The 25,634-nt window shown below is 53.4% G+C and overlaps 1 protein-coding gene across 2 annotated transcripts; it reads left to right on the top strand.

The window, feature by feature from the left end:
- The first annotated feature begins 40 nt into the window (after positions 1-40).
- Positions 41-24,485, top strand: OGFOD3 (2-oxoglutarate and iron dependent oxygenase domain containing 3). Of its 2 annotated transcripts, XM_044744307.2 has the most exons (9): positions 41-180; positions 1,787-2,004; positions 5,343-5,418; positions 6,575-6,617; positions 9,253-9,317; positions 9,897-9,953; positions 14,571-14,724; positions 19,783-19,906; positions 24,157-24,485. In XM_044744307.2, the coding sequence occupies exons 1-9, from the start codon at positions 107-109 to the stop codon at positions 24,291-24,293; spliced, it is 948 nt and encodes a 315-aa protein (XP_044600242.2). In that variant the 5' UTR covers positions 41-106; the 3' UTR covers positions 24,294-24,485. The 2 variants fall into 2 exon arrangements, with proteins under 2 accessions (XP_044600242.2, XP_044600243.2); XM_044744308.2 differs by lacking the exon at positions 19,783-19,906.
- The last annotated feature ends 1,149 nt before the right edge of the window (positions 24,486-25,634 follow it).

The following is a 25,634-nucleotide window of genomic DNA, read 5'->3' as shown; positions in this document are numbered from 1 at the left end:
CGTCGCTCTGTTCCCGGCCGCGCCGGCCTCGCGCTTCGTCTCGCCGCGTTCGTCCTGGGCCCGGGGCGTCTCCCGCGTTCGCTCTGGCTGCGCGGCGGCCTGACCGATGGCCCCTCAGCGGAGGGGCGCGCCCAAGGCGCCCGAAGGCAGCGGGGCGGCCGAGCGCCGGCGCCCGAACGGGTACCGGGCGGCGCGGGGAGGGCAGGGGCTGCAGTGTGGGCGGGGCCTGGCCTTGGCCGGCGGGGCTGCTGCGGGCCGGGCGGGGCTTGGTGGGCGGTGTCTTCGGTGGTGGGCGGGGCCTCCGTGGGGGCGGGGCCGTGGTGTGGGCGAGGCCTGACCGTGGTGGGCGGGGCCTACCGGGGGTGGGGGGCGGGTTTTGTGGAGGTGGGGGTGGTCTGGCTGACGGGGCTGTCCCGTGGGCGTGGCCTAGCCAAGACAGGCGGGACCAGTGCTTGGGCGACTGGGTTGCGTAAGGGGTGTGGTCACCAGGAGGGCGTGGCCTACAGAATCCCACCACGCCGGCGTCCTTGGTCCACGTGGCTGTGCCAGGAGTAGGGAGCACGTACTGCTCAGCTCAGCTCGGAGCAGGTGGCCCGGAACTCCGGGTGGGGAAACCCTCCCCGAGCCCCTCCTCCATGCGTACAGAAGGCTCCACGCCGGCCTCCTGCATGGGGACGGGGCTTCGAGCCCCCATCATCTCCTCCCTGTGTCCTTTCCTTAGCTCTGTGCACAAGAGAGCTCACGGTTGATGGCCCCATGAATGAATAAGTGACCATGTCATCACATAGCCTTTGAGGGGATTTTGCCTAAAGCTTTCAGAGCCCGGTGTATTTGAATCACTCCAGGACAAATCACCGGGTGGTGGTGCTTGCCCCATTGGCCACGGACCTTGCCCCAGCGCTAGAAAGCAGCTCCTGTCTGTTTTTGCAAGATTTTCGGGGTGCAGCTTGAGCCAGCTTGCCCTGAAAAGGGGTGCTTATTTTGAGGAGACCCGAGGGGAGTGTTGCATCTGGATCTGGCCCAGGAGACTGTTTCTTCATCTCTTGTTTCTCTGCACCTCCCTCTGCATCCCTTTCTGTCTCAGCAGCCAGGCTGTCTCAAGGAGAATGCATTGCCCACAGCTCTGCACTTGCAGGTTAGGGTTCCAGCCATCTGCTGCTGACATGGGCTGGCAGTCTCCCTGATTGAGAATTCTTAGGGAAGAGAAATGACGAGCCCACTGGAGTCAGGTGTCCACCCCGGTCTAATCAGAGAAGGCCAGGTGGGCTGGAGGCTGGACAGCAGTTCTAGGTATGGGGATCTTTCTGAGCTGGGCAGACCCCCCCCCAGGGCATCTGTGGTCCCTATTTAAAATGATCATATATCCACCCCAAATAGTCTGACTATGCCATGAAGGACACCGACTGGCAGCTCCTTTTTTTTTTTTTTAAGATTGGTGCCTGAACTAACATCTGTTGCCAATTCTTTTTTTTTTTTCCTTCTCCCCAAAGCTCCCTAGTACGTAGTTGTATATTCTAGTTGAAGGTCCTCCTGATTGTGCTATGGCAGCTCATCTTGTTCCCCAAGGGGCACAGTGAGCCCTGCCTGGTCAGATGGGCGGGGGCCACGTTGCCCTGGATGTCCTCCCAGGCTGGTGAGTGCCCCTGGAGTGGCTCTACAACAGTTAGTGTAGGAACAGTTTAAGCTAGCTGTAACTAAGCGTGGGTGTGGTCTCTGGTCGTGGTGGTCAGACTTTTCAGCATACGCAGCTGTGTTTGGGTGACCGGGTTGTGTTTTCTATTCTCAGCATGAAGAATGTCCGGGCACCAAGGGAGACGCAGAGGAAGTGGCTGAGAGCCGCCACCCTGGGGGCCTGTGCTGCCCTCACTGCACTCTTACTCTGGGGCAGTCTAGGGGGCGATGATGGCGTCACTGAGGTCCTGGCTCACCGCAGCGAGGTCCTACTGGGCAGGTTCATTGAGGTGCCCTGCTCCGAGGACTATGACAGTCACCGAAGGTTTGAAGGTACGAGGTGCAGTGGTGATCCCGGAAAGGGCAACGCGTTAGCATGAAATGCCTCGCATTCAAAATGCATCCCTCTTTTGCTACAATGAATTAGTGGGAGTCAGGTTGAAAGTGGGGTGTATGTGGCAGGGGAGGGAGCAAACAACCTTTCCCCCCGCTCCAGATTGGTTAGCCCACACCTGGGCTGGGAAGTGCAGGTGTTTTAGGTCCTGCACACGGCCAGGCCCACAGGTCACTGTCCAGGTGTGGCTGGCGTTACACTGACGTGTCCCACATTGTGGGCACTGTCTAATGGAAGAAACGGTTTGCCTGGAGGGATGTAATATAGTTGGAAAGGTCGGGATGAGAAAGATGAAACCAGAAAAGGCACTGGTTGTAGAGTGTGCTAGAGTGTTGTCACTGCAGAAAATGTTGCAGCAAGGACCATCACTACCAGACACCCTCCCCACAAGGCTTGTGTCCCATCTTGGCACCCACCTGATGTGGGCAGGAGGAAGGAGTGGTCAGCGGCTGGGTTAGGGCCTTGGGGGTTGTGCCCAGAGGAGGCCAGAGGCGGAGCCCGTGTCAGGATGAGTGGGGTTCAGCACCCTGGAGAGCGTGCACCCCTCCTTGATTCCGCTGGCTCAGGCTGAAGCCACAGGAGACCCTGCTGCCCTCTGCCCTCCTCTGGCTGCTGTATTTTCGTACACATTCCCTGCTGCCTGGATGCTCTCTCAGTTTAAAAAACCTAGCCTGAGTGACTGGGTTTCAAAGACAGAATTCAGTTTGTTTTTTTTATTCAGAGCAATGCTTTGGACTTGAACCAAGAAAAGATTGCCAAGTCCTTCCACCAAGGGGCGCCGGTGTGATGCGCACCAGCGAGTTTAACGGTCAGGGGTGGAGTGTAGTTCACTTGGCAGGGATGAAGGAATAGGGGTGTCCTTTCCCCTGTCAGTGGTCAGGAAAAGGAACGTGTTCTGTTGTGTGGATGCTCTCTCTGTCTTTATTGACTTTTTCCCTCTAATGTCCCAGCTTTCAAGAAAATATTTTTCAGTGGTTAGGACTGAAGATTTTCTTCCTACCTATTTAATAACATTAAAACAACATTTTTATCAACATAAAAACAGTTGGAATGAGGGGGAGGGAGGAATGGGAGTTAGTGTTTAATGGATACCGGGTTTCAGTTTGGGAAGATGAAGCTCTGGAGACGAGTGGTGGTGATGTTTACACAACACTGTGAATGTAGTTAATGCCCCTGAGCTGTACACTTAAAAATGGTTAAACAGTAAATTTTGCGTTATGTATGTTTACCACAATGCAAAAAAATAGCTGGAGTGTATTTTCAAGCCTCTGGACGCCCCCCTTGCCTGCCCCCTCTCCTCACCTAGGCGGGAGAAGCAAGGAAGGGACCGTCATGCTGGAGGGGCTTCTAGTTAGGGCAGCAGGCTCCTGGTGAGGCTGAGAGGCTCAGCCCACCCTGGGCGTGTGTCTAGTCGGTGTGTGTTACTGCGTGCATTTACACCCACATGTGTGCGCTGACATCGTCAACTTTTTCACCCAGATTATGCTCTTATGCTTATTCACATTGAACACGTTGTGTAGCTGCTGGATTTTGATATTTCAAAATCCGTGGGGTTTTGGCGCTCTCTTTCTTAAAATTGATTTCTAACCTGAATGCGTTGTAGCTGGATAATGTAATCTGTATGATATAGATCCTTTGATATTGGTTCAGACTTTCCTTTTGACCTAGTATGTTTTTGTTAATGTTCCATGTGTACCTGGAAAAACGTGTTTTCTAACAATCACATGCAGAGTTCCATATATTTCCCCTAATCCCAGCTCATGTGCACAAACTCTCCATGCCCTCATGGATCTCTGTCCCCTTCGTCCGTCAATGACCAGGAGAGGCAAGTTAGAAGCCCTGCTATGGTCGTGGATCTGGCAGCTCCTCCTGGCTGGTCTTTCCCTGGGCTGCCTTGTGTCTGAGATAATGTTGTTTGGGGCTGTGTCACACTTGCCTTCCTGGTGCATTGTCCCTGTTGTCACTGGGTGCCCTCCTTTCCGTCTAGTGACTCTTGTCTTAAAGCACATTTGTTGGATGGACATATTGCTCCCCAAGCCTCCTTTGGTTATCATATTTGCCTTTACTTTCGACCCATCTATGTCATTATGTTCAGGGAGTAACCCTGATAGAAAGCACATGTCTGGCTTTTTGTTTATTAATAAAAATGCCTATATCAATAGGACTGTGTTTGGCCCCATGGAACTGAGGCAGCCCTCCCCTGATGACCCCCAAGTAGAACTTTATTTTTCCCACAAGACCAGGCCCAGAGGAAGGCACCGTAGGCCAGCCTGGAGCCCTCTGAGCCCCCCGGGCCTGAGCCTCTCAGCACATGGCTCATGTGGTCCCAGGACGCTTGCTCCACCTCCAGGTACAGGGCTCTTGTTCCAGGCAGGAAGAGGGAAAAAGGATGAAAAGCTAAAGGTTAGCCAGCCCAGCATGTCCTGTGAGTGTCTCAAGGCTCCATCTCGTCAGCCAAGACGTGTCTCATGGTGCACCTCCTGTGAGGCAGCTGACGTACCTGGTGCGAGGGAGCCGGCCTGCCCTTTGTGCCGAAGCACGAGGAGCTTGTTGAGCTCGTCCATCTCTGATGCTCTGCCTCGTCCTGCACCAGCCACCTCGACCCTGGCCCTGTCCACCTGACCCTAGCCACAGCCACCTGACCCTGGCCCCGGGCACCCCGATGCTGGCCCCATCACCATCCGAGCTTCTCCACCCTTTCTGTGAGCAGCTGCAGGTCCCGGGTGCAGAGAGCTAGAGGGAGTGTGGGGTGGAGACCCTGACGAGTGCCTTTGGCAGCAGCATTTGCCAGGGTACCTGGGAAGGGACAGTGACTAGAACTGAGCGCAGCTTTGGTCCTCCAGGAGGGACTTTCTGACAGGAGCTTAGGAATGCGGGACCTGCGGTCAGTGATGGTTCTATGGTGCCATGGGTGCCACTCGGGGGTGGCTCTCAAGCTGTCTTCCCAGGGGTAAATAGAGTGCCAGGAACTTCCTGAGAGACCTGCCTGGTGCAGGCCACCAGCATGAGGCACACCCAGTGAGATGTTGACATGTCCCTTCATGGGACGCATGTATACTGAAAAGTCACTGTTGCTTATCTGAAATTCACATCTAACCGGGTGTCCTAGATTTTATTTGCCAAATCTGATGCCCTTAATCCTGTGGAAGGCGAGGCCTCAAACCACAAAATTCTACTGTCCCTGGGGAGGGCCGCCCACAGGTAAGTCCTCAACAAATGCGTTGTTGTCAGGATTCGGCGTGGGGTCAGTGTCTCATCCTGGCTCGTCTCTTTCCAGGCTGCTCCCCTAGGAAGTGTGGTCGGGGTGTCACCGACGCCGTCATCACCAGGGATGAAGCCCGGCGGATTCGCAGGTGAGACGCATCTCTGAGCTTCTGTCTCAAGCAAGTGGGAAAGGGTGGCTGTGGGGCAGAAAGCAGAGAATCGCTACTAAAAAGATGTAAGGAGTTCATTTAGAATTCCGTAAGAATTTCTCTGTGTGCTTCCAAGGGCAAAGGTGGGCTTTTCCAATTTCTAGAAGGAAAGGCTGTTGCCCCCAGTGATATAGTTGCTGATGGAACCTTCCAGAAGCCCAGGCTTTCTCCAGGGGAAGCCATTGTGACCCCTACAGGAGGTTGGTGAGATGCCGCCCCCTCAGCTATTGGGGGAGCCCTATGGACACTGGCAGCAGCAGGGAGTCCCTAGGCAATATCCCCTTCTCCTCTCCAAACTGGTTAGGGTCAGCCCTTCAGCCAACCAGTGTGACTCATGACAGAGCAGCGAGTCCTGCTTGGAAGCAGTGGGCACTGGATTTTTCCTCATTGAGATTTCAAAAACAAGACCTTAAAGCTTTGCCTTTCTGACAAGTTGTTCAGACACAAACTGTGTTTAGGAATATACGCCAAGTGGAGCCACATCTGCCCTCGAGCTGCTGTCCACCTCTGCCTGTGAGTCGAGCCTAGGGTCCCAGTGGGGAGACAGGCCTCCTCTCTCTAGATAACACTGTAGAGTCTTCCTGGGGGGGTGGCCACTGGCGTTAGGGATTGGTCCATCCCCCAGTCAGTTTCCTGGGCTGCCTCAAAGCATCTGTTAATGGTGCTAGAAGCTCTTGCGTCTTCAGTGACTCAATGGTCCTGCCAGGTCTGGCACAGGCCACCACGGCCTCTACCTCATAAGCTGGTGATTACCAAGGACAAGCGCCCCGTCCCCTGGCTGTGATGAGCAGGAGAGGGGCCCGTCAGCCCAAATGGACCCACTGGGAGTAGTTCAGCCATTCGACCCAGCCGCAGGTCTCGATGCTAAAGATGGAAATTAAGCCCAGTTGTTCCTAAACTATGTCATGTTGTTAACAAGACAGTGATGAAATATTGGCATTTACTCACTTAGCTTTGAAAGTTGAGACCTGTGTTTATATCATAAACATTAAGTAATCTGTTAACATTGCATGAATCGTGCTAATTGAAATTTGCCTAGATATAGCATAGGTAATTCTACTGACTAAATTCTGTCCTAAAATGATCTTCCCCACAGCATAGCGGAGAAGGGGCTGTCACTGGGAGGATCCGATGGAGGGGTGAGTCACGTGCCATCTGCTTCAGTTTTCTTTTCCCTTTGACTTTGCTCTCCCGAAAGGGGAAGGAGAGGGCAGCTGATGTGCAGGGTGCCCCCAGCCCCACCATGGACAGGCCCTGTATCCTCCCCAGCATCGACCACAGCAGCCACGTTCAGTGGCAGGGAGAGTGTTCCCTCTCTTCCTGGGTTCCCAGCTGGCCTGATTCAGATCATGTTCGCATTTTAGACAGCTGGGCTGGGTGGGGGCAGGCGGAGGAGGTCAAAGGCCAGGAGCTGAGGAGGGCGAGTTAGGAGCCGAATGAGGAGGATGACCAGCCTTGGAAAGAGGAGGGCCAGTGGCAGTGGGAGGGGCTGCAGGGAAATGAGACACACCTGCTTGGTGGAGCTCCTCACCCTCCCCAGCGGGGGCCCCACTGACCCAGTGCTGGCCCTGGCGCCAGGTGTGAGGCTGCCGGGACCCAGTGCTGGCCCCTGAAAGATGCATCCACCAGAAACTGTGTGTGGGCCCTTCCTTGGGAAAAAGGTCTGCAAATGTCATTAAGCTAAGGATCTTGAGATGAGATGATCTTGGGCTGTCAGGGTGGACCCTAAACCCAGGGACGAGGGTCCTTATAAGAGGAGGGCAGAGGGAGATTTGAGACAGAAGAGGAGAAAATACGGAGAGGAGAAGCCACAAGATGGAGGCAGAAGACGGAGGGATGTGACCACGAACCAAGGGACATCTGGGGCCACCAGAAGCCGGAAGAGGGAAGGAAGCAGCCTCCCCTGGAGCCTTTGGAGGGAGTGTGGCCCTGCCGACCCCTGGATCTTGGATGTCTGGCCTCCAGACTGTGAAAGGATAGATTCCTGTTGTTTGAAGCCTGCTGTTTGTGGCCATTAGTTACGGCAGCTGCAGGGAACTGAGACAGGGCCAGTGCAGCCCTGCGTCTCACCTGCTTCCTGTGCAGCCTCTGGGTGCCCTGGCCCCGAGGGCACCTGACGTGAGCTCCAATTCTCGTGTGGCTCCCTGAACATGGACCCAGCGTGTGGAACTGTGGGAAGATGCCTCTCTCTATGTAGGTTTGGTGATGGCTGAATTACCGTCACAACACAGACTCGAGTCAGTCTACACGTGTGTTTCGAAACCCCTAGGGAGATTAATTCACAGACTCTGCTAGAATTTTTAAGTGTTTCTATGATTATCCACATAATTTTATTCTGCAAACTCTTTTAAGTTCTGAAAATTAAGCTCCTCCTTTTATTTCAGTTTGGTTCAGTTCAGGGGGAATATCTATTAAAAACCTGTTTGTGCCTGGACTTGTCTTCTCTTTGCTCAGCATTCACTCAGGAAGTTGTCTTGTGGTGGATTAACCAGGTTTGATGCCTGTAAATTCAGTTAACTTTTTTTTTTTGAGGAAGATTAGGCCTGAGCTAACATCTGCTGCCAATCCTCCCCTTTTTGCTGAAGAAGACTGGCCCTGAGCTAACATCCATACCCATCTTCCTCTACTTTATACATGGGATGCCGCCACAGCATGGCTTGATAAGTGGCGTGTAGGTCCGCACCCGGGATCTGAACCGGCGAACCTGGGCCGCCAAAGCGGAACGTGTGAACTTAACTACTGCGCCACTGGGCCAGCCCCTCAGTTAACATTTTTTATCCCAAATTATGTTCAAGCAAACCCCTGGGCTGGTCTCTGCATCAGCGAGGAAAGACAGCAGTTCCTAGGACATGGGGAAGGACCCACAGAGGCGGGGGCTCGGGGGTGGAAGACACTTGGCAGTTTATTGAAAAGTTATGACCCAGCAAGTCCACCCCTAGACGTTCACCGAGAGAATGAAGTGTCTGTCCACACAGACTTGTCCACAGCAGCCTTACTTGTAAGAGCCTGAGACTGAGAATAGCCTGCATGTCCGTCACAGGTAGCTGGACCAACAGGTTGTGGCACATTCAAACGAAATGATTGCTCCTTGGCAATAAGATAGAACGGACACTCGATGCCTGCAGCCACGTGAGTGAATCACAAAGTGGTTATGCTGAGCGAAAAGGAGCCAGGCCAAAAAAGAGTACAGGCCCCCATGGTTCCATTTACCTAGAGCTCTAAAAAATGTACATCAATCTTGTAGGGCAGAAAGCACATCCGTGGTTGCCTGGGGATGAGAGGGGTGAGTGGAGAGAGGAGGAGGACTACGAAGTGGTGGTGGGAAACTTGGGGTGAAGGATGTGTATCATCTTGCTGGCGATGGTGTTTCGCGGGTGTACACTGACATCAGAAGTTACCAGACTGAACACTTTAATCACGGCAGATCATAGTGTGTTGGTTATACTTCAGCAAGGCTGCAGGAAGAGGGGAGGGGAGGGAGGGATGCGCTTCAGCTGCGAGAGTTTGCAGATGTATCTGCAGGGGCTGTCTTTGGCCCGTTTTCAGGACGTTAGACTAAAGGGTTTGGTCTTTGCTCTTTAGGGAGCAGAGAAAGAGGTCGTCCTACACACACCCTGGGTCCAACTTTTCTTGAAACCCAGCAGTGTGCATTGTCTCCCTGACCTGGGCTGTATGTGGGATGGATCTTGGTGACTCGTGCTTGACTTCAGGGCCCTAAAGCCCGCTCACCGCGGCCACAGCCCTCACCCTTTGCCCTACAAATGTCTCTTCCAGGCGTCCATCCTGGACTTGCACTCGGGGGCCCTGTCTGTCGGGAGGCACTTTGTGAACCTGTACAGGTGAGAGCCCGGAGGGGCCGCGACCCTGACTGTGCGGCCTGACCTCACGTCTCCGTGCATTTCTTAGCTGGGGACGCCTGAGTGAGGTTTGTATTGGGCCTGAGTGGCTTCAAGTCCTGGGTAAACTGTGACATTAGCTGTCAGGGACACGAGCCAGGCGAGGACCAGAGGTGTGGCTTTCTCTGGGGGCCTGTCTGAGGGGCAGGATCCTTGTTCACCACGCATTAGGGAACGGTCTGGTGCTGCACTGAGGGCTTCCTGGGAAACTGAGACCTGCCCAGGGCTGAGAAATGGGGTCAGAGGAAGAGATGGGAGAAGCGAGAGGCAGGCCTGGCTCCTAAAGGTGCGGGTGGCCACGGAGCCTGCAGAGTCTGATCCTCCCAGCCTGGAGAAGTGCCACCTCCCTCTGCCAGGTGGGCTCCCACCCTCCCTCTGATCACATCCTTATTGTAGAAACAGCGCAGCTTCCAGATGAGGACACATTGATACTCAGGGAGTGCTGGTTAGCTGGAGGAGAGACTGAATTTAAAGGAAAAATGAATAAAATGTTACATTTGTTAACACTTTATTTTTTCACAGGTACTTTGGGGATAAAGTACAAAATATCTTCTCAGAAGAGGACTTCCAGTTATACCGGTGAGGAGGAGAGAAATGGTGAGGTCAGACGTGGTGGGGGGTGCTGTGAGCGCAGGGGCACAGGGCTCCCTCTGCATTCTCTGCAAGCCAGGCCAACATCTAGTAGGAGTTACTGGAACAGCCGTGGATGTTAATTGGTTAGTAAGTGGTGCAAAGGGCAGCACCTGCCTCGGTGGCTGTGGATCCGGTGAGATGATTCCGCTCACATGACCTCGAGGAAGGTTACAGGCCAGGAAGCAGCTTGAGCGGAGGTCACGTCGCCTCACGTCCTCCTGGGCCTGTTCTTGGCCCCTCATGACAGCTCACATGTTGGGGGTGAGACCACTCCAGTGAGGGCAAACCCAGCCTCGAATGGGCCGGCAGCTCTTGTAACGGCCCTAAGAGCCAGCCCAACACTTGTAGAACCAGAGTACAGCGTGACGCCAAGGAATCAACACCAAGACAACCCACCCGTCTGCCAGATCCTGTTATTTGTGTGTTTAGTTCTGCGCAATTTTATCACTTGTGTGGGTCGTGCAAGGACCTCACATTCAGGGTCCTGAATGTTTCAGTCACCACAAGGACCCCTGGTGCCTTTTTATAACCACAGCACCTGTCCTCCATCCCTAACCACCAGGGGTCATTCTTACCTTAGCCATGTGGCCTGGAAACACAGCTGCTGCATCCCCTTTATCACGTTTCCAGGGAAACAGCTGGAAAGTGAAGCAGCTGCTGGTCCAGAGAGAAGGTTTGATGACCTCTTTACGCACAAGTAGCAACAGCAATAATTGGTGCTGTCAGTTGATGCCACACTCTGATGTGGCTCAGTGGTTTCAGCCTTGGGTGCTGGGTGTCGTGAGGCAGTGACATCTGACCCGCCCTCGGGGCCCCTGGAGCCAGGCGCTGGGTGGCTTAGGGGCCCGGTCTGTGATCACCCTGTGACTAGTGCTGCTGGCCTCACTGGTTGATTTTTTTTCACTGTGGTGGTTGTTCAGTAGAAAGTGTGCAGCACTATTTCGATATTTTTTTTTTTTTTAAAGATTTTATTTTTTCCTTTTTCTCCCCAAAGCCCCCTGGTACATAGTTGTGTATTCTTCGTTGTGGGTTCTTCTAGTTGTGGCATGTGGGACGCTGCCTCAGCGTGGTCTGACGAGCAGTGCCATGTCCGCTCCCAGGATTCGAACCAACGAAACACTGGGCCGCCTGCAGCGGAGCGCGTGAACTTAACCACTCGGCCGCGGGGCCAGCCCCACTATTTCGATATTTATGAATTCAAGGCTTTATGAATGTAAAAATGAACACTCAGAATGAAGGGAAAACAGAGGATTTTATGTCCTGTTTGAGTATCATAAACATGAATCCCCTGAACCTACGGAGAGGAAGGGATGTCGGTCTCAACCACAACCTGGGCTGTCGGGGGTCTCGCACAGATCCCGGGACGCCTGTGGCACAAGGCAGCATGAGCAAAACAGAGTTTGTATTTCTGGAGCAAAAACTAAGTTGACTGTTGCAACAAGAAGCCTGAGTACTGTTGCCAGCTGTGTGAATGCTGGATGCAGACAGCGCTCAAAGGACAAGTAAAGGGTGGAAGCGCTAAACGCGGACTCCATCAGGACACCCGTCATGTTCTGATAAAGTTTCAGATTCAATAAAGATCTGTAATAATCAAAGAGGGAAAATGAAAGGAACGTCACCAGTAAAATATAATTATTGTTTCACATGATAAAACATGATTATTAAAATAATTAATAACTAATAATCAACCAATTAAAATAAACAGTTAAATAAAATAATTAAAACTTCCAAAAATATATTATCAAAAAGTGTTTGTAAAGTAGATGGCTGTGTTTAGAGAGGACCACTAGGATCTTTTTTTAACATCATGTATTCTATAGTTAAAACTGAGCATTTTGAGACATGGGACATTTTGAGACAAGACTATTCCCAACACGGGATGTCAGTGTGATCTCATTTATGGTCTAGATTGTCAGAAAATGTATTTGTTGAAACAAGAGAGCAAAGTTTTGGGGGGAACTCTTAAGTCAGTGACATCTCAGTCATCAGAGGAGCTGTGCCTGTCTCCCATGAAAGGATTCTGATAATTCACACAAAATGCAAAATACACCACTTTGTCAATCTTGTGGAGCTGGAAGGAACTGCGTCTGAGATCAGCTTTAAGGCTAATGTTCAAGGCCAACGTTTCAGTGTGAAATATTCCCTGAAAACCGCCTCGGATTGTTGTAGGGTTGGTCAGTGTACCGCCAACACTCGGGACCTTTTCCTGATAGTTTTATTTGACTCTAAGTTACTGTTTCTGGCTTTTTCTGGATAGCGCAGAAGGTGAAACCACCAAATTGCTTCCAGTTTTTTCTTGGTTGCTATTTGTCACCTGAACACTGGGGAGAACGTGCAGTGTGATGGGCAGAAGCCAGAATTGTGAAAACTGGCTGACTGTCCTTGTGGGCACCCTGGCGCACTGGACCCACAGGAGCCGTCATTGTAACGGAAACCGAGAAATGGGAGGCAGGCGTATCCAGCAAAGGCAGAGCTCTCTCTTTGACTTCCCAGATGGAAATGTGAAGTTGGTGTGGATTTGACAAGTTGTGAGGGTCACTGACCCTGTGGAAGTAAAGGGAAGAAGCTAGCAAAGAAAGCAGAAAATCACGTAGAAAGGTGGTCTGCCATTTGGAGCAAAACTAAGCATCAATTCCAAAAGGAGTCTATTAATTATCAATGCATCATACAAAAAAAGAGTTTGTTGTTTGATGAAAAAAGGGAAGACTATCATGAGCTTTTAAATTCTTTCAGTTTGTTCAACTCCAAAACTTGGCTGAATGCTGTTTGCAAAGCTTCGAGGCCTGAAGGTGAACAAAGGTTAAGAAAATTAAGCCAACTAAATAAATGATGTTCCCATAAAAAATGTTTATGACCTAGTTGATAAGAGGTACTGAAAACGTAATACCTCATACCCTACTGAAGGGGTGGAAACACTTTGAATGTAATTGTTGGTTCAGCAGAAGGTCCATGAACATTATCATTGATAGTAAGATAAAGCTTCCACTTACTGAGATGACTTTGAGGGGGGTCCCTAGAAGAGTTTGATGCATCCCCGGCTAGAGCCCTTGCCTGGATGGGGGCACCCTTTAGCCAGTGACATGCATGTCGAAGGATCAGCCAGTTGTTTGGAAATGTTAGACTGATTCACGTACTGTTGTGCTCAGGCTGTACCACTGGGCACATGGTTTTAGGACCTAGTTTATTATGTTCCGTAGGTGAGCAGATATGTAGGTACGTTTATGTGTGCAGACATCTTTCTAAGTAGAGGTGTGTGTGTGTATGTAGCTGTGCTGTGTGTACATAGGCAGGTATGCACGTGGGTGTAGTTTTGCATGCAGGCATGTGTTGTGCATGTGTATGGGATGTATATTGGTTTGTATTGTGTATGTAGGTATGTGCACATGTGTGTAGACAAGTATGCATGTAGGTAGCTATGTGTGTACATATGAGTGTAAGTACATGCGCAGGCAGGCATGTGTATACGTGTATGTACACGCACCCGCACATATAGCCAGGTATTGTGTGCATATGTGTACAGGCATGGACACATGCAAGTGGGAATGTGTGTGCACATGCAGGTCGGTGTGTGTGCGTGTGTGGGTATGCACATCTGTAGGTAGGTGTGTGTCCAAGTATGCATGTAAGTGTGTGCACGTATGTATGCATGTAGGTAAGTATATGCATACAGGCCCGTGTGGGCATGTGCGCATGTAGGTGCAGCTGTGTAGGCAGGTATGTGTGCACGTGTGTTGTAGGCATGTGCACACATAGGTAGACTTATGTAGGTGGATATTTGTGTACGCATGTACATTTGTAGGTTGGTCAGTGTGTGTGTGTTTAGGCATATGTGTATCCATATTTATGTACATAGTAGGTAGATATGGGTGTATCTGTACATATGTAGGTAGGTATGTAGTTATATGTGTGCACCTGATAGATGTGGGCTAACCTGTCCAGCAGCTCCCCTGCTTTCTGGCCTCCCAGAAAGAGTTGCCTCCCTGTAGCTCCATGGAGCCTGGCTCTGCTGGTAGCTGCAGTCCAGGGAGGGGCTGGTGCCCCCACCGTGGATGCTGATGTGGTAAATTGTACCCTAGAGCACCTTGCCACACAGCTGCATATGTGTGGCTTGGAGTTCAGCCCCCCTGACGTGCCAGGGAGGGGCCAGCGTCTCCATGGGGCACCACCCGTCTGCTGTGTTGGGCTGTGACCATGCACAGTGTATCCCTCAGTCCAGGGCCAGGGTCCTCTTCCAGGCCTCTCTGTGCTGCTTGGGAATGCATGGGCCGTGTGCGGAGTGCCACTTACCCTGTATTGCTGCTCCTGTCTGTCCCCACAGACACTGCCCCGGGCTGCCTGGTACTGTGGTCATTCCCACAAAGAACTGGTCCTCAGCTTCTTGGTCATGCACTTGATATCCCATCACACATGCGCGGGATGCTGTGTGCGCGTCTGTTCGTTGTTCCACCTTCCTCCAGTCGTGTCTTTTTGTAGCAAAGTGCTGTGTGGGCTCTGTGGGACCCGTGGAGACTTCTCTCCTCTGAGGCAATGCTGCTGCAGGTGACGCGTGTGTCCTCTCTGCAGGGATGTGCGGCAGAAGGTCCAGCTCGCAATCGCCCAGGCTTTTGGCATCAGCGCATCCTCACTATACCTGACAAAGCCCACGTTCTTCTCCCGCATCAATAGCACAGAAGCGCAGACGGCTCACGACGAGTACTGGCATGCTCATGTGGACAAGGTGAGTCCCGCTCTCCAGCATGGCCCCAGCAGGAGTAGAAGGGGGAGCACACCTGGCTGCCCGAGCTCGGCTGTGTCTGGGTTTCCAAGCATCTGTTCTTCGGCATTTCTGTTTTTAGGATTTTAAACGTCTTTCTCTTTGATGATTGGGGTGCACGCTAAATCTAGTTGACACAGTTGAGGAAATAAAATGTGTTTCTTGTGATGGTGACAAGAAAAGATACTGAAATGCACGTTCCGAAGAAGTGTGGGGTCAGTTCCCATCCTTTGTTGCTTGTTCACAAATGCACAGACTGTCTCCACCCAAGCTGTGAGCTTCACCAGGTGTCACCAGACCCCCCTTTCTGTCGTCCACACAGCCGCCAGGTGGTCTCCCCGTGGGCCTACATCCTCTGGGAGGCCCTCCTTCTCCCCACTTTTCACGGAAAGATCTCTTGACCAACGGGACTGTCTGCATTTCCCTCTTTCATCTTTTGTTCTTCTTTAGACACAGTCACACCTAATCAGTGATCTTGATCAGTCTTGATTGAAGCTGTCTCTCCATCTAATCGATGGTCTTGATCAGTCCCGACTGAAGCTGCTCCCTGTCTAATCGATGATGTTGATCAGTCCCGACTGAAGCCTCTCCCCCTCTAATCAATGATCTTGATGAGTCTCGACTGCAGCCTCTCCCCGTCTAATTGATGATCTTGATAAGTCTCGACTGCACCCTCTCCCCATCTAATTGATGATCTTGATGAGTCTCGACTGCAGCTTCTCCCCCTGTAATTGATGATCTTGATCAGTCCCCACTGAAGCCTCTCCCCGTCTAATTGATGATCTTGATGAGTCTCGACTGCAGCCTCTCCCCATCTAATTGATGATCTTGATCAGTCCTGACTGAAGCCTCTCCCCGTCTGATTGATGATCTTGATGAGTCTCGACTGCAGCTTCTCCCCCTGTAATTGATGATCTTGATCAGTCCCCACTGAAGCCTCTCCCCGTCTAATTGATGATCTCGATCAGACCCGATTGAAGCCTCTCCCCCTCTAATCGATGATCTTGATCAGTCCCGACTGAAGCCTCTCCCCGTCTGATTGATGATCTCGATGAGTCTCGACTGCAGCTTCTTCCTGTCTGATTGATGATCTCGATGAGTCTTGACTGCACCTTCTCCCCCTGTAATTGATCTTGATCAGTCCCGACTGAAGCCTCTCCCCGTCTGATTGATGATCTTGATCAGTCCCCACTGAAGCCTCTCCCCGTCTAATTGATGATCTTGATGAGTCTCGACTGCAGCCTCTCCCCATCTAATTGATGATCTTGATCAGTCCTGACTGAAGCCTCTCCCCGTCTGATTGATGATCTTGATGAGTCTCGACTGCAGCTTCTCCCCCTGTAATTGATGATCTTGATCAGTCCCCACTGAAGCCTCTCCCCGTCTAATTGATGATCTCGATCAGACCCGATTGAAGCCTCTCCCCCTCTAATCGATGATCTTGATCAGTCCCGACTGAAGCCTCTCCCCGTCTGATTGATGATCTCGATGAGTCTCGACTGCAGCTTCTTCCTGTCTGATTGATGATCTCGATGAGTCTTGACTGCACCTTCTCCCCCTGTAATTGATCTTGATCAGTCCCGACTGAAGCCTCTCCCCGTCTGATTGATGATCTTGATCAGTCCCCACTGAAGCCTCTCCCCGTCTGATTGATGATCTCGATGAGTCTCGACTGCAGCTTCTCCCCTTGTAATTGATGATCTTGATCAGTCCCCACTGAAGCCTCTCCCCGTCTAATCGATGATCTTGATCAGTCCCGATTGAAGCCTCTCCCCCTCTAATCAATGATCTCGATCAGTCCCGATTGAAGCCTCTCCCCCTCTAATCGATGATCTCGATCAGTCCCGATTGAAGCCTCTCCCCCTCTAATCGATGATCTCGATCAGTCCCGATTGAAGCCTCTCCCCCTCTAATCGATGATCTCGATCAGTCCCCACTGAAGCCTCTCCCCTGTACTGCAACCACTTCCTGCTTTGGCTCGCCAGCGCCCCCGTGTGGCGCCCAGGGAGATGTGCTGTGGGAAGCATCTGAGGGCTGTCGGCAGTCGCCCCAGCTGCGCGTGCTCAGGGGACCAGGTCGATCCCTTCTGTCTCTGAGGCTTGAACAAAAGGAGGCGAGGTGAGAAATCAGCAGATCTGTTTGGAGGAGCAATAAGAGCAGGTGTGGACAGCAGCTTGCAGCTGAGGCTTCTGCTCTGAAATCTGGTCAGACCTTCCGGTGTTTGTTTAATCTCGACTGACTGAGCTTGATGGAGGAGGGGCCACATGTGGCCGGTGAGGAGTTGAATATGGTTAACGAAACTGAGGAACCCAAAATATAGTTAATTTGAGTTAACTTAAACTGACGTAGCCGTATGTGGCCAGTGGCTCCCGTATGGGCCAGTGCGGTTCAGGGGGCTTGGCCAGATTCAGGTTGGGGGTGTGGGACTTCCAGCATCACCTGGGGGCACACAGCCTCTGTTCCCCTGTCCTGGGGGCTTAGGGATTAATCATCAGGTTCAGATGTCAGCCCGATCCATCCGTGATCAAGGTCCCCATCTGCTCTCACCTCATGGCCTTAGCAGCCATTGATCCATTGAGAACCATCCATTATTTCACTAGGGGACCAGGGTGAGACCTTTGGTGAAAGGTAATTGTAGACATTGCAGAGGAAAAAACAAGGTATTACAGACTGAGGGCAAAGAGGTGTGTGGAGCACAGATAGGTACGCCCAGTGTGCGGAGAAGCGAGCCCCGCACGTGGATGGAGCTCTGGAGAAGCTCCTGCAACAAAGGAAGAGCGGCCCTCTGTGCACCAGGAGGATTCGGTTCAGGAGAAACAACACTGAACGTAGCCATCAAACATCAAAGGTAAGGAAGATCTCTTCAGGCAGGAAAACGAGTCAACAGTGGCGATCAGGCAGCCTCAGACATCCCCAGAGTGATGCTCAGAGCCGGGAGGCCATGGGGTGGCCTGCAGGACCCAGGGCAGCCTGTCCAGCCATGGGGTGGACGTGCAAGAAGACGTCCTCAGATGTGACAGAACCCCAGGAGTGGCATCCACTCCTCATCTGCAAAGCTCTCCAGCCGCCACCTTGGGAACAGATGCCAGGCAGAACCCTGAGGGCCTTTGCCGTCCTGGTCACCCCACCTGTGTTCGTTGACCTGACCACCTGCATTCACTTGCCTCCCGACTGCCCGCTCCCCCAGGGCACTGGTTTTTGTGGAATTCCTTTGAAGTATCTGAGGGGGGGACGGTGGGTAGGAGAGAGGCTCTGGGACCCCCCTTTTATGTTTTTTGCGGCTCACGTACGGTTTCGATGGATGTGAGGTCACTGCTGAAGCTGTTTGAGAAGCACTGCCCCGAGTGGTTCGCAGATTCACGTCACTTTGGTGTTTGGTGAACTGATGCTGGATGAGGGGGCCCAAGATGGGGTCTTGGTGGGGGACATGGGGCTGAGCCCAGGTCTTGTAGAAAGAGTCCAGCCCCACAGGTGACGTGGGGCGTCACACAGTACCATTTACGAGAAGGTGATGGGCATGGACCGAGGCCACGTGGGTCTCGGTCACCTTGGCAGGCTTGCTCCCCTCCCTCCTGGTCAGCCCCGCTCCTGTCAGGAGATGACCATTGTGATGGTGACAGAGAGTATAGATGATTGCCGGGGGGGTGAAGAGCTTTGCACTTTCTGAGCCTCGATCAAAGGTGTCACGTGAGATTGGTCTGGGGCTTCTGTCTCCTATTCCCATGATGCCTACAGGTGTCAATAAAATCATTTAAGAGTCAATATTTCTAAATCCAATAGCTTAGAAGCAGGAGTCGAGGACTGGTATAGACTGTCAAGTCCACTTCAGAAATCTAAATGAGATTTTAAACCAAACCTTAAGAATCTTGCATTGAAAACACCTTGCTGTGGTGCCCTGACCTGCAGTAAGTCCTGAGGCCTGCAGATGAAGCTGTGAAATGACCTCAAGGGTCCGTAGGAAAGAGACCACAGCCGCCTCCAGTTTACGCTCCTCACTGGGCCCAGGGGGTCGATGGCCAGAGGGTCCACGCTAACGTGAGCCCAGAACCCAGACCCCATGCCTCGCCTGCTGCTCTGCACTGCCCACATGGTCTTCCAAAAGAACGTCCTCACAGAGAGCGCCAGACACAAAGGACAGATACTGTAGGACTCCAGGGGTGTGAGGTCCCTGGGGGAGTCACACTCAGAGACAGAAAGTAGGATGGGGGACCAGGGACTCGGGGAGAGGATGGGAGTTGTTGTTTCATGGGGACCGAGATTCAGTTTGGGCAGATGAAGAGTCCTGGAGATGAAAGGTGGGGGCAGCTGCAAGACAGTGTGAATGGACCTAAGGCTGCTGAGCTGCACACTCAAAAACGGTTAACAGGGGCCAGCCCCGTGGTCGAGTGGTTAAGTTCATGCTCTCCACTTCAGCAGCCCAGGGTTTCGCTGGTTCGGATCCTGGGCGTGGACATGGCACTGCTTGTCAGGCCATGCTGAGGTGGCGTCCCACATGCCACAACCAGAGGCACTCAAAACTAGAATAATCAACTGTGTACTGGGGGCTTTGGGGAGAAGAAGAAGAAGAAGAAAAAGATTGGCAACAGTTGTTAGCTCAGGTGCCAATCTTTAAAAAAAATTACTTGAAAACGGTTCAGATGGTAAATTGTATGGTATGTGTGTTTTACCACAATTTTTAAAAAGCTTGAGGTCGCCCCACATCTGAAGACAGAGCGGACGCACTTGTCATTGCGGCTTGTTCCGTGCACTGACATGGGAGGCGGGCCTGCTGGTGAGCAGGTGGCTTGGCCACTGTCCGGAGAATCACCCCAGCGGACTCTTCTGCGCACGCCCTGCACTTGCCGCCTGTGTGGGAACATGGCTGTTCGGCCTTTGAGCTGTGTGGGAGCCCCGGCAGAAAGCATGATGTGGGCTCGACAGAGGTTTTTCTGATGTTGTGAAGGCCCCGAGTGGCTCATTTACGAGGCCCACACATGTCGTTTACTCTGAAGGGTGACGTGCTCCCCTGCTCCTTGCCCGCAGGTGACCTATGGCTCCTTTGACTACACCTCGCTGCTGTACCTCTCCGACTACCTGGATGACTTCGGCGGGGGGCGGTTTGTGTTCATGGAGGAGGGGGCCAACAAGACAGTGGAGCCCAGAGCCGGTAGGACACGCAGGTGGTGGCCCTGGGGCTGTGGGGCGGGGTTCAAGGGAGCGATGCTGCATTTATGGAGCGCCTGCTGTATGTCAGGCGGCCAGCAGCTGCCTGGATCCACCCGCGACACCCAGGAGGCCCATTCCTCAGAAGGCGAGGCAGGCTTGACTGTGGTCACTCACTGCATCACAGCAGAGCGTGTTCCCAGAGCCTGGCCCATGCCCTGTGTGCAGGTGGTCCCACCACCGTCCCCTGCAGTGGGCCCCTGCTCTGTCCCTTCCCAGAGGGACTCAGCAGCTTCAGATGAGGTGATGCTCCCAACCTAATAATGCCCATAGCCACACTGAGCACCAGGGCCTGCCTCCCTGGACCTCGTAGTCCCAGAGCCTCTGCTGCCCCCAGGACAGTGCGGACACTCTGCACTGCCCAGTGAGCACGTGTTGAGTCAATGAATTGTTCCCTCCCTTCTTGAACTTTTGGGGAAGGTAAGCCCAGGTCCTGGGGGAGGGATGGGGAGAGAAGGGGTCTCCCGGGGGGCTTCCTGAGGGGTAGCCCAGGCCTCGGACCAGCCGCAGCTGAGACTCACAGACAGAGCCCAGCCACTTGGCTCCCACCTGAGCACCTCAGACTACACTGCTGCTTCACCTGCTGCCGTGTCTCACCTGTCCCCATGGCATCACCCTCACCTGCTTACTGGCCATGGAGCTGGCATCTGCTCCCGCCTAGTGGCAGCCAAGTCAGACAGCGAGGCTGTCCACTTGCCTTGGTTCAGAATGTTCTCATGGGCCGTGGGGCAGTCCTTCACAGTGGGTCCAGACTGTTCCTCGAGTAGCCCTCAGTCAGACATGAAAGTAGCTTGGAAATGAAAAGGCATAGAAAGGAAATTAAACAGTCCAGGGGTACTCCCCTCCATCAGTGGGGTGAGTGCAAGAGGGGTGCAGCCTGGCGCAGGTCAGCAGGTGGAGGGGCCTTGACCCCTGCAGCTGTGAGTGTTGGGGTAGGGGGATTGGAGAAGACCTTGGGCCCCACCCTGTAGCTAGCAGATCAAGAGCCTGGGGGCAGAGCACTGTGTGCAGGGTGCGAGGGCTGGAGTCCATGGTGTGGGATGGGGTCTGAGGAAGCAGTGCTGGTCCTCCCGGCGGTGTAAAGGACCCCTCCACGGAGGCCGAGTGGGGATGGTGATGGGGCCTGGCATCGCTGCTGCTCTGGAAAATGGGATTGGAGGAGACTGGGGGTGAGTGAGACCTGGGCACCCCATCTGGGGCTGACCTGAGCCGTCGGGCCACCTCCCTGGGAGCTCAGGCAGAAGGGACGGGCTGAGTCCTCAGGGCTGGTGCGTGTCCAGTGGGTGTTTGATGGTCAGGACTCGGCCTCAGTGCCACCTGCAGCCGAGCTTCACCTTCGTTTCTGACTTCACCTGCTAAGATGTCGACACGTGACCGACTTTGGATGCTCCTGACACTAACTTCAGAAATTTTCAGAAATCCAAGCACAAGTGTGCATTGTATTTTATAAAGATATTAAAATCCATTTGCGTTTCTCTAACTTCATAAAAATGGGCTACATTCACGGAAACGGTGGAGTTGGTTTCAGGGGCTTCTGTCGAGTCCAGATGCCGTCTGCTGGTCAGGGGCTCTGCTCCCTCGGCGTCTCCTGCTCGGCACTCCTCCCCGGCCCTGGTGCTGAGTCCCAGCACCACGTGCTCCTTACTCTTCCACTGGTGCCGACACTTTAAGGAAGTGGATGATAAGCTAATAGTTGTTTCCTGAAGAAAATAAGAAGCCACAAAGCACCTTTTTCTGAACACTGAAATGTTTCCTGGTTGTGGAGCTGGGGGCTACTGTACCATCAGACAGTCAACGGCCTCAGTAAAACTACAAGCCTGTCTTTGCTTTCACCTGTGGGGGTGGGTTCCCAGAGCTGGCCTGCCGTCCCTGCTTGGGGTGATTTCCTCCCATCGGCTGATCATTTCTGTGCCACTGGGCTCCTCCAGGGCATTGCTGTAGTACCTATCACTATTTTAATTACTGTGGGCTTTTGAGCTGTCAGACTTAGGTGGAGAGCTTAATTGCTGGTTCATTAAAAATAAGAAAGGGCCGTAGGGAAAATTGTAGAGCCTGTGCTGGCCTTTTCTGTACAGGTTTGCTTGGGTCAGAGAATTTGCATACCAAGTAGACAAGAGGTGAGTCAGCGATGTCATTTCGTGACATCAGCCTGTCCAGTCCCAGCCCCGGGGTTCAGTAAGGCGCGTCCGTCACTGCACATCACCGGGAGCGTGGCCTTTGGCCTAGGGAGGGCGATGCACGCGGCTCACCAACAAATAAGGATATGTCAAATAGCTGTCATTTTTCTGTAAATAGCTTATTGTCTCTTGTGGAAGTTCCCACGATGTGTTGTATTTTCCCGCTTACTTATTCTGTCTGGCGCTCTCCCTCCTTCCTGTAGACTAGGTCTCCACCAGCTATCATTTCTCTTCAGCCTTTAGCGTTTCTTGCAGTGCTGGCGATGATGTCTCTGAAAATGTCCTCGTTGTACCTTTTGTAAAGGATATTGTCACTGGCTATGAAATTCTGGAGTGATGGGACTTTCCTTTCTCTTTATAAATGGGCCTGCTGGGGCTGGCCCGGTGGCACAGTGATTAAGCTCTCACGTTCTGCTTCAGCGGCCCAGGGTTCGCCAGTTTGCATCCTGGATGCTGACACAGGCATCGCTTGTCACGCCATGCTATGCCAGGAGTCCCACATATAAAGTAGAGGAAGATGGGCATGGGTGTTCACTCAGGGCCAGTCTTCCTCAGCAAAAAAAGAATAAAAGAAAGAGGAGGATTGGCAGCAGATGTTAGCTCAGGGCTAATCTTCCTCAAAAAAGAAAAAAAGAAATGGGCCTGCTTTGCTTGGTTCCACTCTTGCGGAGGTGAGATCTGCATCACAGCTTTTTCTCAGGTGCCTTTTCTCTGCTGCCTCCAGACTCACCTTTTCGTTTCATCAGTTTGACTCTGACGCGCCTCCATGTGGATCTATTTGTATTTATCCCACTTGGGGTTTGCTAAGTTTATTGGATGGAAAAGTCAAAGTTTTTCATCACGTTGGGCAAAGTTTTGGTCATTACTTCTTCAGGTCATCTTCTTCTGCCCTGAGATTTCTCTCCTCTGGCCTCTCTGTGCAGATGGGCCTGGCCGCTTGTGCCATGTCTCAGGTTGGACTAAACCTGGAAGGAACTGAGGACAAAGTGTCTTAGAAACATAACCCTCGGAAGGCACTGTGAGTCCAGATTTCTTTGGGGAAGCGTCTCCTTCCTGCCGGGCAGCCAGCTGGCCTGGAGGAGGGCACAGCTGCCACGTCAGGTCCCGGGAGTCCCCGGCCCACACCCAGAGGTGTCCGTGGTGTCACAGTTTCTGGGTGGGGTGCGGTTCTCTGTGGCAACCAGGAAGCAGCGCACGTCTGGGGCGGACTTTACTCCTTTCCAGAGGTTTAGAGTCAAGTTACAAACAGGCGAGGAAGCATTGGAGTTCCTGGCAGTGACTTTTGAGGGGAAGTGAAACGGCCACACAAGGTGGTTTGGAGCCAGGCCGCATGGCGGGAACGTGGAGTCTCTGGACCCTGGGCTCCTCATCCCTGACGACTTTGTGACGTCAACTCACTTGTCGTAAAGACTTCTACAGTGGCCTGTGTGAGGCCAGTTAAATCCTGAGGCAGAGACGCGGAGTTCTCTGAAAACAACGTGGACTCTCGGAGCTCCTCCCAAGTCTGTCTGTTGTCTCCGCGGGGCTGGGAGCTGCTCCTCCAGCATCTCGTCTTCACTTGTCCTTCCTGACCCCGTTAAAACATTGTCTTCACTCTCCGGGTTTCGTTTCGTTCGCATGTGATTAGAAATACGATCCTAATGTCCGACCTGAAAGGCTGTGAGAGGCGGGCCCGGGGAGATGACGAGGCTGTCAGGGCACCCTGGGCAGGCGCACAGGACCTGGTCCCCAAGTCTGGGCTCTCCCCACCACGGAGCCCCTGGGGCGGGGCGGGGGCGCCCTCATCCCACGTGGAGGGCTCGCCTGCTGGCGCTCTAGGTGCTGCTGGTCTTTCTCCCCGACCTCCTCCCGCTTCCTGCCTCTGCCCTTCCTGGAGCGGGTGAGTGCTCCAGCTCTCCTGGTTGGTGGTGTTGATTTGTTACGACTGTTGTGTTGGGGCCGCCTGAACGGCAGGTCCTCTGAAGCCCATGGCCGTGTGTGCCGCCTCTGTGCTCACTTCTCTCTCCTTCTCTCCCAGGTCGGGTGTCCTTCTTCACCTCGGGGTCTGAGAACCTGCACCGGGTGGAGAAGGTCCTCTGGGGCACCCGCTACGCCGTCACCATCGCCTTCACCTGCGACCCCGACCACGGCATCGCAGACCCAGTGCTCACGTAGCCCACGCGGCCCGCGGCACCCTCCCTGAGCATACGCCCCAGTCCCTCCCATTTCAGCCCATTTCCATTGAACAAGGTGCCTTACAGATCATCCCGGACTTTGATTTGCTGTTTCAATTTCGAATCATTTCCTCTGTGGTTTCAATCATTTTTCGTCCGTGAGTAAATTAAGGAAATCGGCTTTCCTCCCCGAGCACCCGCGTGCTTGCTTTGATGTGCGCTTGGCGACAGGGGCCTGGAAGCTGGCAGCGAGCCGACACTCCTCCTTCCTCAGGATGGGATCCCGGTGCCCCAGGTGGAAAGTCCCGTTTGTGAACACACTGAAGAGTCATTCTCCTGGCCTCATCTGAATTCAGAGGCCACCTGGCCCATTGAACATCGGCTTGAATGTGGACGATGCCATGTGGGGCCAGCAGCCTCCACTCAGGGAGGCAGAATCTGCAATCATGACAACTCTGGAGAAGGTTCTGTAGAGAGCGTGGCTCTGGGAGGCAGACTGGGGCCCAGGACCAAAGACACCAGCGATGCGAGTCCTGTCTGACACAGCATCTTCTGGAAACCAAGCCAGTCACACCCCACTCAGGCATCTGCAAGTGCCCCCCGGCAGGGCTTGGAGCTGAGAAGGCGGTTAGAGGGGCAGGTGGGGGCAGCAAGAGTTTGTCCCCCAAACTGTATGTATAATCTGGGGAGCATCCACAAAGTGGTAAGACAGACAAAGTAGAAATAAATTGAGGCCAAGGAGGAGAGAGCACCAGTGGACCAACGCTCACTTCCCCTTCTGGCCCCGGGCACACCCAGTCCCGTCCCAGGGTTTCTCCACCCATTGACGCTGGAAAGACCGGAGTTCTGCTTCCTGATCTTGATGTCTCAGGACCAAGTGTAGGGCCGTGGCCAGCCCTCAACTCACTTTGTATGGACCCCCATTCCTCCCCGGAAGGGGCCCTGCAGGCTCCTGTTTACTGTCCTGCCAGCCCCTCCACACTGAGGGGGCCTAGATGTCCCCGCCGGCCAGCACGCTGTGCCCCGTGGAGTGGCCAGGAGAGTCTGCGGCCAGGTGACCAGGACGATGCCTGAGCTCTGTGCCCCGCAGATCTCGAGGCCCCACCTTGACATTCCTTACGTCTTAGTACCTTAGAGGCCAAGCAGACAGTGGGGCTGGGGTGCGGTTGGTCCCCCATTCCTGCGCAGGCCAGTGGGGGCCCTGGGAGGGCTGGGGCTCTGGGAGGCGCCTTCCCCAGTGCAGGCTCCTCTCCACCCTGCATCGTGGGGGTCGTGGCTACCACCCCCAGCCCAGTGGACATGAGAGGCGGGGGCTCAGAAGCCTGCTGCGGTCACACAGCTG

This window comes from Equus asinus, chromosome 13 (assembly GCF_041296235.1).
Source record: "Equus asinus isolate D_3611 breed Donkey chromosome 13, EquAss-T2T_v2, whole genome shotgun sequence".
Lineage (NCBI taxonomy): Eukaryota > Metazoa > Chordata > Mammalia > Perissodactyla > Equidae > Equus > Equus asinus.
This window is presented reverse-complemented; position numbering and strand designations above follow the sequence as displayed.